This window comes from Populus trichocarpa, chromosome 19 (assembly GCF_000002775.5).
Source record: "Populus trichocarpa isolate Nisqually-1 chromosome 19, P.trichocarpa_v4.1, whole genome shotgun sequence".
Lineage (NCBI taxonomy): Eukaryota > Viridiplantae > Streptophyta > Magnoliopsida > Malpighiales > Salicaceae > Populus > Populus trichocarpa.
In genome coordinates, this window is record NC_037303.2 from 6,218,471 (window position 1) to 6,232,357 (window position 13,887).

Below are 13,887 nucleotides of genomic sequence, written 5' to 3' on the forward strand. Positions count from 1 at the left end.
TATGTAAATGTTATGTAATTTAGAAATGCAAGAATTCAAATAAAAATTTATTTTGCGATCGAAGACAAAGAAAAGAATGGCGATGAAGGCTACAACTAAGATGCTTGTAAACGACTTATGAAGATTTGCAACAGTTATCTAGAATTTGACCCTCTAATAAGAAAAACAAAACCTAAGTCAACTTGGCTAACCTGTAAAACTTGCAATTCGGGTTATAAGATCATAATAACCTGATATAAAGCAAATAAGAAATATAATTATAATTATGAAGCTACAATAACTCAATATTAAAATATAAATTTGAGGAAAAAAATTTTAAAAAAGGAAAAAATGACTTGAGTTAACACGACTAACCAACAAAACTCGTGACTTGGATCATAAAACTAAGATAACTCCATAGAAAGCAAATCAAAATAAATTATGAAGTTTAATAACTGTTAAACCCAATATCGAAAGATGAAATTAAAAACAAATTCTCAAGAATTTTGATTTTTGAGGACTAAAGTGTGAAATGCCTTGGCATTTCACAATTCATTGTTATAGTGAAATGCCAAGGCTTTTTAGTATATGATAACAAGTACATTGGTCAACACTCTATCATGATTTAGACCAAAAGTTTTTAAAATATATAAAAAAATATTAAAATTATGGGGGCTTTTTAGGAGTGTCATTAAACTTGGCTAAGCAAGTTAATCTTAAATCTCTCAACCCAACTCCTTACCTGGTTTATGTTTCAAATCTAACTGTGTGAAAGTTGCCCCAACATGAATCGATTGACTTCACGGGTCCAAAATTCACATGAACAAACTAGTAAAAACATTACATAACTTTTAAATAAATTTCAAGATGATAATTTCTTAAAAGAATTATTGAGACGAAGACATATTGAATTGACTCTAATCATGGACTCTATCGGGTTTAATAACTTTGTTCTTTAAAATTATTTATTTTAATTATATGATAAAAAAAATGATCTCAAAATCAAGCACCAACACAATGTTAGAATATTGTTTTAAGATTATAATAACCCTACAGAAAACATATCAAAATAAATCATGAAACCTATTTTCTAATCAATTTAATATTAAAGGATAAAATCGAGAAAAAAAATAAATTAAAAAAATTAAAATCTCTCAACCCAGCTCTTTACTTAGCTCGCGTTTCAAATTCAATTGTGTGAGATTTGCCCCAACGTGAATCAGTCAACTTCACGAGTCCAACAATCACCTTAACGACCAATAAAAATATGACTTAGCTTTTAAATAAATTCAAAATGATAACTTAAAAAAAAAACATATTGATACGAAGACATATTGAGTCGATCATAATCATGAACTCTACCAGGTTTAATAACTTTATTTTTTAAAAAACTATTTTTTTTAATTATATGATAAAAAATAAATGCTCTCAAAATTGAACCCCAACATAATATTAAGATGTTTGTTTGAGATCATAATAACTCCATAGAAAATATACCAAAATAAATCATGAAATTTATTTCTCAATCAATCCAATATTAAAGAATAAAATCAAGAAAAAAAAGTAAATTAAAAAAAATCACAGAACCAATAACACAAGCATATTGGTTTTGGTTGGTAAACCCGTCAAACTCGTAAACCGGGTTATCATAATCTAGTTTACAATAATAGGAAAGCATATGGGGTCCTCAACAATTGGAAGTTCTGAAGTTTTAGTGCTCTTACCTGACTTTCTCAACCTTTTTCACAGGAATTCATACCAAAAATGACTTTCTCAACAATTGAAAGTTCTGAAGTTTTATGCCACTCCAGGGAGAGAAAAAAAATAGAAAAAGAATGTGTTTTGTTAAAAAACAATTCTTGAGAATAGGCATTTTGGGCATCAACGAAATCTACTTTAGTGTATACTGAATGAAAGCTTGGGGGAATGACAAACCATCATTGATTTACCATGTGCTAAGACTTCATGGTTGTTAATTCAGTGGAGCTAAAACTTCACTGGCAACCAAAGAACTTGGCTAATAGTGTCGGTTTATTGAGAAAGACGAATCTTTTCAAAAATACCTCTAGAAAGATTTGATAAAAAAAGAAAAACTAGGAACTAAAAACCACCTTCTAAGCTAAGACATGAATAGTGATGTCAGCTTTCTTGTTGGAATTTTGTCAAAGCTTCTTGGGGTTTTGTTTTTGGTTCAAGAGGATGTCATAGTCTGCTCTGTCTTTTGAATATTATCATTACATGTAAGATGCCTGTGTTCCTTCTCTGTGTAGTCAGACAGTGGCAATTTGCTATGTTTGGCAGAAAGATCGTGAGTGGAATATCTATGCGTGCTCGTGAGGGGTTTGGGAGATCGGTTCCTTGTCCAGCATAGCTGCTTGAAGCAAATTCCTGTGATCCAGCCTTGAAAATCTGATTGAATCTATTGAATTTGTTAACAACAGTGGATGAGTCTTCTATTCTGTATGATGGCATGATCATGGTTGCGTAAACTTGTGCGTGGCTACTGTTCTGCTGGTAGCTTCATAGCGCCACCTAACTGAAACAGGTTTCTCATGCTCGCTGGGCTATTGATGTCGATCTGTTGTATATGGTATGGTCGATGATGACTGTGATGATATTTTCTCGTCAGCTATTGATGTCTGTTGTATATGGTATGGGCTATTGATGTCTCTGTTGTATATTGAAGCTTCTCTTGGAATGAACAAGGCCATGACTGCTCACCTTGAAGCTCTTGGATACGCACCTGAGATGCTGTTCCCTCTATTTGGATGGGTATGCATCATGGGTTCAATAAAAAGACTAAATTGGTAGTCTGATATCAACTGCTAAGCTTGGAGGTGGGGAAATGGAACATTAGTTTTTCCTTTTAACTTGGAGATAAATTTTCCTTGAGTTGCTTTAATCCGTATTGGTGTCCACTCTCCAGTTGATCCTTAGATTTGAGGATTTCTGTTGAACAGATTTTGCGTGACTTAAAAGTACAGTACCTAGTAGTTGAATGATAAAGCCAAGTTTATAATGATATTAACTTTTAATAATTATTTTTTAAAAAACAATTTTAGAATTATATTAAAATAATATTTTTTATTTTCAATATTAATATATCAAAATAATTTAAAAATATAAAAAAATATTTAAATAAAAAAATATTTTTAAAAAACACAGACTAGGCTGTAAAACAAATATCCATTTTGTTTCGGTAATATTGTGAGGTTTATGTTTTGTTTTAACTATAAATTTTAAAGTGTGTTTTTAATAAACATATTATAGTTTTTTATGAGTTATAATTAAAACTTTATCTTGTAATTTTAGTTAAAAATAACTATAATTTATAGTTTTTTAAAATGAAAATTTATTTTTTTAAACAGGCTAGAGGGCATAATATCCTAACCTAAAAGCTGAAGTAGACCCCAAAAGAGTAGTTTTGAATTTATTACCCAATACTTCTAAGAGGTTTTAGGTGGTAACTCGCCTTTGTCATTGTAAATGTAACAATGAATTTAGTGGGTTTTTTTTTCCTTTTTTTTTGTTATTTTTAATTTTTTAATATTTAATTGATTTTAAATTTGTTTTCATAAATTATTTAAATTTGTTTTAAATGAAGTTATCACAATCTCAAACAAATATTTTAATATTTAATTTATACTCAATTTTACGAGCATTTAATTTTATTATCGTATAATTAAGTAAAAATAGTATTTTTTTTTAAAATAAAGTTCTTAAATCTAGTGGAGTTCATCATCCAGATTCTGTATTTGATGAGTTAAACCACAAAGCCTAGATCGATCTAATATGTTGACATTTTAATATTAAAAAAAAAATCATCTTGAATTTTTTAAAAGTCAAACCATATCTTTTACTGATTTTCCGAGTTGTTTTTAGATTTATCAAGTTGATTAAGTCATATCAGGATAATTTCTATATAATTACTAGGCTAGATAAAGAGTAAAATCAGGATATTTTAAAATTAACTTATTAAGTCAAGCTTAATAATGATGATAAATAATTTTTTTTATATCTGAATATTTTATTTTATTTGAGACATAACGACACAGTAAACTATAAATAACTCAACATGTCTAAGAGATCACTCTTTCTTGAATAACTTGAAGTTATAGTAGCAGATAGCAAATATCAATCTTATGAGATTAAGAGAATGTTTAGTGATAATGATTATTTTTTAAAATATTTTTTACTTTAAAAAAATTAAAATAATATTTTTTTTATTTTAAAAAAATTATTTTTAATATCAATATCAAAATGATCCAAAAATATTCTTTAAAAGTAATAATCTAAAGAAAAAAAAATCAAATTTTAACCAAAAAAAATAATAATTTGAAACTCACTTCCAAAATAATGCTTAATCCAGATGCTCCTTGAGTTGAAACTCACCAGACCACTAGATTTTACCACCTCTTTGCTTTAAAATAAAAGTGATGAAGGAGACTCCTTTCAATTTCAAAGGTACTAATATATTGACTTGCGCGCTGTAGGTTAATATTAATTTAAAAAAATATATAAAAATAGTTTTAAGAGTACGGAGGATAGTGTTATTAAATCTAATCAAGGAAGTTAACTAACTCAAGTTTTTAATTAAACAGTGTAAAAATTAGCTCGATTTAAATCAATTGATTTCATAAGTCCAAATGCAACCTTGATGATCAATAAAAACATGATTTAGCTTTTAAGAAAACTTCAAGATGATAATTTTTTTTTAAAAAAGTATTAAGACAATGACAGATTGGATTGACCTCGCCCCCTCTCAACCCGGGTCATGGACTCTATTGAGTTTAATAATGTTTTTTAATTTTTTATTTAATTAAATGATAAAAACATATGCTCACAAAATTGAGTACCAAACTAAAAATAAACACTTATTTGTGACAATTATTCCTAGAAAACAAACAAAAATCAATAATGCAGTCTATTTCTCAACCAATTCAACATTAAATGATGAAATCGAAAAGAAATAAATTAGAAATAATTAAAAGATCAAAATAAGAAAAAAAAACATGTTATATTGGTGGGTAAACTTGTCAAACTTGTGAATCAGATAAGCTGAGCTAGTACGCCAAACCTGTGAACTGGGTCATGAACTCCACTGAGATTATACTTTGTTTTTTAATCTATTTTTTATTTAACTACATGTTAACAAAAATAGATGATTGCGAAATCAAACACCAACTCAATATCGAGATGTTTTTTTAGATTACGATAACCTCATAAAGGTGAAACAAAACCAATTATGAAATTGAACTATCAATTAACCTAGTATTTAAGGATGAAAAAAAAATAATTTATAAAAGTTAAACTTTTCAAATCCGTAAACCAAGTCAACCAGCATGTAAACTATAAAGTTTAATAACATAATTTTTTTCTGAAACTATTTTTTAACCATATGAGAAAAAAATAGATGCTAAAAGAGTCAAGTTCAATTAAAAAATAAAAAACCACCTTACCAAACACGTAGACTAGGACAACCCAGGTTACCCTAGCAAATCCGAAACCATGCTAACCTTATAGAAATGTAAAATAAAAAGAAATAAATTATGAAGTCAAATTCTCAACTATCATAATATTAAAAGATAAAATTGACAAAAAAAAATTTAAAAAAAAATCATGAAAAAATTTAAAAACATAAAGAAAAAAGAAAAGAAAGCAAAACACTATAGGTTACTATTGTCATTCACACTGCAATGTGTGTGGGTGAACAATGATTTCCTCACACCCTTTAATTTTTGTTACTTTATAAAGTTTAATAACGTGACTTTTTTCAAAAATATTTTTTTTAACTATATGAAAAAAATAAACTATAAAAAAGGTAAGTTCAATTTAAAAAAAAAAGAAAAAAAGACCACCCATCAAACTCGTAAACTGGAGCTACCTGATTTATCTTGGTAAACCCGTAAACCACGCTAACATTATATAAAAGAAAAATAAAAAGAAATAAATTATGAAGCTAAATTCTTAACAATATCTATTTTAAAAGATGAAATCGATAAAAATAGATTTGAAAAAAAAATCACAACAAAAATTCAAAAAGAAAAAGAAAAGAAAAGAAAAAGCAAAACACTGTGAATTACTATTGTAATCCATAATGTGTTGGGTGAACAGTAATTTCCCTCACATCCTTTAATTTTTGTTATTTCATAAAGTTTAATAATATGGTTTTTTTTCTAAAACTATTTTTTTTTAATAATATGAGAAAAAATAGATTATAAAAAAGTCAAGTTTAATTAATAAAAAAACCTATCAAATCCATAAATTAGGGTAACTTTAGTTACCTCGACAAACCTGCAAACTATGCTAACCTCATAGGAAGACAAAATAAAAAGATTACAAAACTAAATTCTTAACCCATCTTAATATTAAAAAATAAAATTAATGAAAACAATTTTGAAAAAAAAATTATAACAAAAAAAATATATATGTAAAAAACAATAATATGAGAAAACACTATAGAAATTCACTATTTATAGGGATAAGAAAATTATAATGCTTTCCCTCATTTAATATTTTTTTATAATAATAAACAAGATGAAACGAAAATTTGTTTACACCTGCTTCTACCAAACCCACCGACCCCCCCCCCCCCCTTTTTAACATAAAGTACCAAATTATAGAATCTTTCAAGCTCTTCTGTAGCAATGAAAAAAAATAAAATAGAAAAATATACCTCATTTTTTCTTTTTATTCTCTCAAGTCTCAACTCATGGAGAAAAGAGAAGGTTGTTTCATGGACTTAGATAGATGGTGCTAGCCAAACTTTGTGGTACGCTGCAACTATTTCTAATTACATTAGTGGGATGGATTTTGATTTAATTCATATATATATATATATATTAAATTTACTTACACATGTAGATCCATATAAATTTTATATTATTTTTAAAATAGATATGTGAGCTGGACTTTGCATTTGAATTTATGCTTGGGCTTGTGTAATCCTAAAAAAGAAATCTCTTATGGAATGAGGGTCTCCACAATTACCAATGGCAGGAGAGAAATAATAATAGAGAGAATTGTCTTGCAATATGAGAGGAAATGTAGGTAGTAAGTAGTTTTTAATTTTGATTTAAAAATTTAAGCTGTTAAGTAATATCTCAAAATATGATTTATATTATTCTTTAATATATATCCTTTAACTGAAAGTTTTTTGGGTTTGAAACATGCACAGTTTCACATTACCTTGTGCTTCAATTTTATAAAATAAATAAAGGTGGTGAGATTCGAACTCATAATCGTTTGGTCATCAAGACTCTGATAATATGTCAAATAATCAATTTAACTCAAAAGATTAAGTGTTAAGTAAAATTTTAATATATGATTTATATTATTCTCTAACAAAAAAAAAAGCATATCAAAGCTAAATAATCTTATGAAAATTACATCATTTTATATGATTTAATTAGATTTAACCATTGATAACAGATAAGAAAGCAGTGGACCAACCCCTTAGATTATGAAGTCAATCTATAAATTCAAAGTTCAGTAACATGTTAGTTGGTTTCTTACAAGTAAAATTCACCTTCAAGTCATTCATTGCATCTCTCATCATTTGAGCGGGATCAGTGAAGTAAAATACTATATATATATATATATATATATATATATATATATATATATATATATATATGTTTTTAAACCGTACAAGTGCATTTAAGTTTTTGAAAATTGACAAGGGGCAGTTGGCCTCGTTACTGTACCTTTGTCTGTCTCTATGAAATTTGATGGAAGGTGACTGACTACTCTTGTCCTATTCGTATTATTGACAAATTAATAATGCGTCACTCTAGGATTATCTTTTTAATTTTTTATATTTAGAAGTGTTGAAATAATTATTTTTTAAAATATTTTTTATTTTAAAATTATATTTTTTATTTTTTAAAAATTATTTTAAATATCAACATTAAAATAATTTAAAATGACAGTTTCATTTACTTTTTGTTGGGATTTGGTTGGGGTAGCTAAAGTCGAGAATGCAACTGCTTAGCTAATAATTTGACTAGTTATATATATATGGCATAGTTTTTTGTTGTTGTCGTCCCAAATATACGATCCAGCATATTCACCTGCTACTTTTGTCTTGATACTATTTGCATTCAAAGACAAATTGCAAATGATTTCCTTGAAATTCAGTAATTAATTCACACAGTTTTTTTGTTTCTTAAACATTTAAAGTATTGTTGGTTTTGGTGCTTTGACTCTGTCAAAGTTTTGAATCGACGAGGATTTATATATATATAAACTGATTTATTATCCGAACGCAATCCTTAAACATGTATTATTTTACATGGCCGCGCTAAAGATTAGGTTTGCTTTAATATAAAAAAATATTAGGGGTTAAAAACATCTGAAATATTTATTAATTTGATATAAAAAAAATTAAATTTAATATATTTATTAAATCTGATTTAACGAATCAATCTTAAAATATTATAATCCAATTTCTTACTAAGTTAGAGTAAGTTAGAGTTTAAACTTGAATTGTGTATGAATTATGTGATATGATATAATTTATTTGATGGGTTAAAAAACAACTCTAACAATCAATAAAAAGATGGTTTGACTTTTAAAAGAATTAAGATAAACTTTTATTTTTTTTAATATTAAAATGACTATATAATATATTGATTTGAGTTTCGTAACTTAACTAATCAAATTCACGATATTGATAATTAACTTTACTTGATTTAAAAACTTAGTATTTTTAAACTATGTTTTAATTTGAGAGTTTTTTTTTTTTTCTATTGCTGGATGCAGCAGAGGAAGATTTTTACATGTAATTTGAGATTTTTATTTATAATTGAAATCCTAATTAAAAACACCGAGAAACTAGAGGTGAACAAAAAAATCGAAAAACCGATTAAACCGAAAAATTGATTAAACAGAGAAAACCGGAAAAAAATAACTGAAAAAACCGAACCATGAAAAAAACTGATTAAACCGATTATAATTTTAAAAAAACCGACCGGTTTGGTTTGGTTTCGGTTTTATAAGCCTAAAACAGAAAAAACCAAACCGAACCCAAACCGAAAAAAACTGGAAAAAAACCAAGTCAAACCAAGCCAAATCAAAAAAATCGAGTCAAACCAAGCCAAACCGAAAAACCAAGCCAAACCGGAAAAAACCGAGTCAAAACAGAGCCAAAACAGAGCCAAATCGAGCCAAAACCAAGTCAAACCGAAAAAACCGAGTCAAACCGGTTTGAACCGATTTTTTTGCTAAAAAACCCGAACCGAACCGAAACGAAACCGGTCGGTTTGAACCGGTTTTGGTTTATTTTTTTTTTAAATTCGGTTTGATTATTTTTTTTGAATAAAAACCGAATAAAATCAAAAATGAGTTTCTTAAAAGAATCTTCTATACAAACAAAAAAAAAATTAAAATAAAATAAAAGCCAATCCCTTTCCTTAAAGAATCTGAGTTTCGTGTAATCCTAATCGATTTATTAAAACGAAACACTAATTTATTATTTATTAGCACCATAATTATATTCAACACAACACAACACAACGGAAAGCCATGGATACAAAAAACACACGCAGAGCAGAGGGAAAAGAGGGGGGGGGGGGGGGGGGGGGAGAGATGCTCAGCCCGGTTCTACAGTACAGATAGATAGTACCTATTCCCACGCTAACTTCGTTGAGTCCTTTTTCTTTTGTTTTGCATTCTAAAAAAGAAAGAAAGAAAAAGAAAACAGACAGAGAGAGAGAGAGAGCAGCAAACAACGAGGACCAATTTTGTTTATTTTCCATGGTACGATTCTATACAACAAACAAAGAAACACGCACTTACTTGTTTTTTGTTTTTCTCTACCATTCTTTAGTGGGTTTTTGTGCTTTTCTCTTGACCTGAGATTTTAGTCTTTGTGGGCTTCTTATTGAGCTCCTGATTTCCCTCTTCTTAGGAAATTTAGATTGAAAAATTCAATTTTAATCTCTTTTCTTCAATCTGGAGGTGATTTGTGTTTGTTGGGTATTGACTGTTTTTGCTGAATATTGTGGAGAGAGAGATCTTTTAGCCAATGTGATTGACATCAGTTTCTTGTAGAGAATCATATTGGTGGTAATGTGATGTTTGATACCTGATATTCTTCTCTTTTTTTGGCCGGATTATTTGTTAGTATTGCAATGGCTGAGAAGCACTCCTCATCGTCTCTTGGGATTATTTCTAGGAAATCTATGCTTTGCTTGTTTGTGTTTGCGTCCGCCTTGTTTATGTTGTCTTGGTTTTTTCTGTTGCGTTCCACGAGCAGTGCTGGGTTTAATGGCCTCAGTTTGTTACCTCATCCCAAACTTAATCCTCTGATTGATAATGGCAATTCTGCTTCCTGGAATCGGAAGGATGTTGAACCCTCGATTGGAAATCGAGCGATTCTTGTAGACAATGAAGGAGAAGAAGAAAAACCTCAAAAGAAAGATGATTTAGGGGATGTGAAAAGCAGCTGTTTTGATAATAATCACAAACAAGTTCTTAAGATTTTCATGTATGATTTGCCTTCTGAGTTTCATTTTGGACTCTTAGATTTGAAACCTCTGGGGGATAGTGTTTGGCCTGATCTTAGAGCTAAAGTGCCTGAATACCCTGGTGGGCTCAACTTGCAACATAGTATTGAATATTGGCTTACATTGGATCTTCTTGCTTCAGAGGTTCCTGGCATTCCTAGAGCTGGTAGTGCAGTAAGAGTTCGAAATTCTAGTGAAGCCGATGTTATATTTGTTCCGTTCTTTTCTTCTTTATGCTATAACCGATATTCCAAGGTGAATCCACACCAAAAGAAGAGCAAGGACAAATTGTTGCAAGAAAAGTTGGTCAAGTTTTTGACTTCGCAAAAGGAATGGAAGAGGTCTGGGGGGCGAGATCATGTCCTTTTGGCTCACCATCCAAATAGTATGTTAGATGCAAGGGTGAAGCTATGGCCAGCAATCTTCATACTTGCAGACTTTGGGAGGTATCCTCCAAATATAGCAAACGTTGCCAAAGATGTGATTGCACCATACAAACATGTAATTAGAAGCTACGTCAACGACTCATCAAACTTTGATAGCCGCCCAACTTTGCTGTATTTTCAAGGAGCCATATACCGGAAAGATGTATGTTCTCTCCCTCTTGACTACTTCTGCTGTTAATTGTTTCATTAAAATTTCTACTGTAACTAAAAACTTATTTTCCACAGAATTTTCTTTTTGACATGTTCTACAACTCCAAAATAAGCTCTGATTCGACAATATTATGAATAAGTGATAGTAACAACATAAACTGTCATGAGCTTCCCAGTTCTCACCACGTTATTTCCTATTCTGTGAGACAGAAGATTAGTTAGATTAGGATTATTTCATGGATTAGGTGTCAAAGTACATGCCAATTAAATGATAAGTTATTCTATTTCAAGGCATCTATTTCAACGTACTGGGTTCTTAATGTGCATTTCTTATCATGTAGCTGTTGAAGTAAAATCGTTGTTGAAACTTGAATTTGGCTCTGAAACTAGCATGGACTTGATGTCTATGTAGTCTACTTCCCACGGGTGTAATGAACTAGCCATATGCACATGTATGGAAGTTCATTCAAGTAAAGTATTGTGGGCTGCTGTTGAGGATGGGTTGTGGTCATAAACTCAAAAATCACCATTCCATCTCATGAAACTTTCCTGACATAATCTCTTAATGGATCTTCATAATTTCATGCGATATATTTGACTTGCTGAATGTTTTTCACTAAAAACTTCATATTAATTAGATTCTGAAAACCATCCAATTAAGATGATCCATTATTTTCCTTTAATTCAACTGTTATTCTATGCCTCTCTTTTGGTTGGCTTTACAGTATCTATACCTTGATTCTTCAATTTTGAGTTTCTTGTTTTCAGGGTGGCTTCGCTCGGCAAGAATTATTTTATCTTCTTAAAGATGAAAAAGAAGTGCATTTTCAGTTTGGGAGTGTACAAAAAGATGGAGTGGGCAAAGCTTCTCAAGGAATGCACTCCTCCAAATTCTGCCTTAACATAGCAGGTGACACGCCCTCATCAAATCGTCTCTTTGATGCCATTGCTAGCCACTGTGTTCCGGTCATCATCAGTGATGACATTGAGCTCCCTTACGAGAATGTTCTTGACTACTCTCAATTCTGCATATTTGTTCGCACATCAGATGCTGTCAGAGAAAAGTTCCTCGTAAATCTCATCAGGAGTATTAAGAAGGATGAATGGACTAGAATGTGGAAGAGGTTGAAAGAAGTAGAAAATTTCTTTGAGTTCCAATATCCATCAAGGGAAGGTGATGCGGTTCAAATGATATGGCAGGCTGTAGCGAGAAAAGTTCCTGCAATTAGGTTGAAGGTAAATAAATTAAGGAGATTTTCACGTTTCGGCACCCAGAAAGATGGAGAGTTAAGAAAAATACCATCACCTAGTAATTTCTGGTGAAAACATTCGTTGTTGCCCTATAGTGACCTTTGAGCCTGTCATATATGGTCCACATGAGGTTCTGCTGCTTGAAAAGGTGAGAAATTCAATGAATTCTCACTGCAGATTTTGACAACTCTTTTGCAAAAATAAAAATATAAAAAATTAAGTAGATAAGAGTTTCAAGAGTTTGTCTTCCCTGCAAGTCTCAACAGCACTTCTTGTATCTCTATTTTGCTGTCTTTGCTGGCTATATACATCTCCGGATTTGACTCAAATATACAATGCACAAATTATTTTGTCTAGCTATTGATAAATTACGATCCTTCTTCGAAAAATGGAATATAATCACTCACTAATATTGTACTATGAGTGCTGGCAATAGCATCAGCACCATAGCAAGGAAACCCTGCACTTGCTGGGTTTAGAAGTTGGATAGAAGAAAATTGGAATTTTGTAGTGAAAGACCACATTCATTTTTTTCTTTTGGAATCAATTTTTTCCCCTTATGTTAAAAAAGGGCCAAGTTCCCCCCACAACTATTTTTTTTTAAAGAGTAATTTTGTTAAAAGGGAAGAAATGGATAAAGTACAGTAGGCATACCTCAAGAAATCCAAATGCTTGTTATCCTGTCTATCTTACCAAAAATTTCAAGCAAAAGAAGCAAAAACTAAAAAGAAATACAATGAAAAAGGAGAGAAGCAAATTATGAAGATAAATAGCAGATGAGCCAGTTGACTAGTTTATGAAAATTCCTTAACTGGTTGAGTACATATGAAACTATACTAAACAAAATTTCAAAAATCAGCAAGAGCAATGATATTTCATGACTCTCAAAGGCACGAAATGAACCTAAATGTAGCTGGGATGCGAAACCTTGATTCGAGCTCTACCAAACGGGATTGGACCAAATAAAAAATATCCTCGCAAATTATGAAGATAAATAGCAGATGAGCCATAACTGGAAGACTGGTTGATTACATATGAAACTATACTAAACAAAATTTCAAAAATTAGCAAGAGCCACTACTAAAAAAATATAGTAATTAACAACTAACTAATCAATTACAAAAAAAACTAAAATCTGTTGCTAAAACAATTTAGCAATGAAATCAACAACGACAAATATCAGATGCAGATCTGTTGTTGCTGATTTCTCAGCAACTGAAATTCCAATGTTTACAATCAGCAACGAATAATCCGATGCTCACAAACCAGCAACAGATTTTCCATTGCATATATTAGCAATGGAAAATCCGTTGCTGATTGATGAATTATTTACAATCAGCAATGGAAAATCGGCTGCTGACTATATTATTGTTATTAAATTTATTTATTTATTTTTATCAAAATGACTTTTAATTTGTTTAATTAATTATTTATGGATATTTTAAAAGTTTTAGAATATATATAAACAACATAAATTAATATTAAAAATGACTTTATCACCAATAAAAAATGGAATAAAAATAATATTTATATTATAAAAATTTAGTTAAACT

General features: G+C 29.8%; 1 protein-coding gene across 1 annotated transcript; it reads left to right on the forward strand.

The window, feature by feature from the left end:
• Window positions 1-9,499: 9,499 nt before the first annotated feature.
• On the forward strand, window positions 9,500-12,663 carry LOC7491093 (probable arabinosyltransferase ARAD1). The gene is made up of 2 exons (XM_024591049.2): window positions 9,500-11,075; window positions 11,852-12,663. The coding sequence occupies exons 1-2, from the start codon at window positions 10,113-10,115 to the stop codon at window positions 12,404-12,406; spliced, it is 1,518 nt and encodes a 505-aa protein (XP_024446817.1). The 5' UTR covers window positions 9,500-10,112; the 3' UTR covers window positions 12,407-12,663.
• Window positions 12,664-13,887: the final 1,224 nt, after the last annotated feature.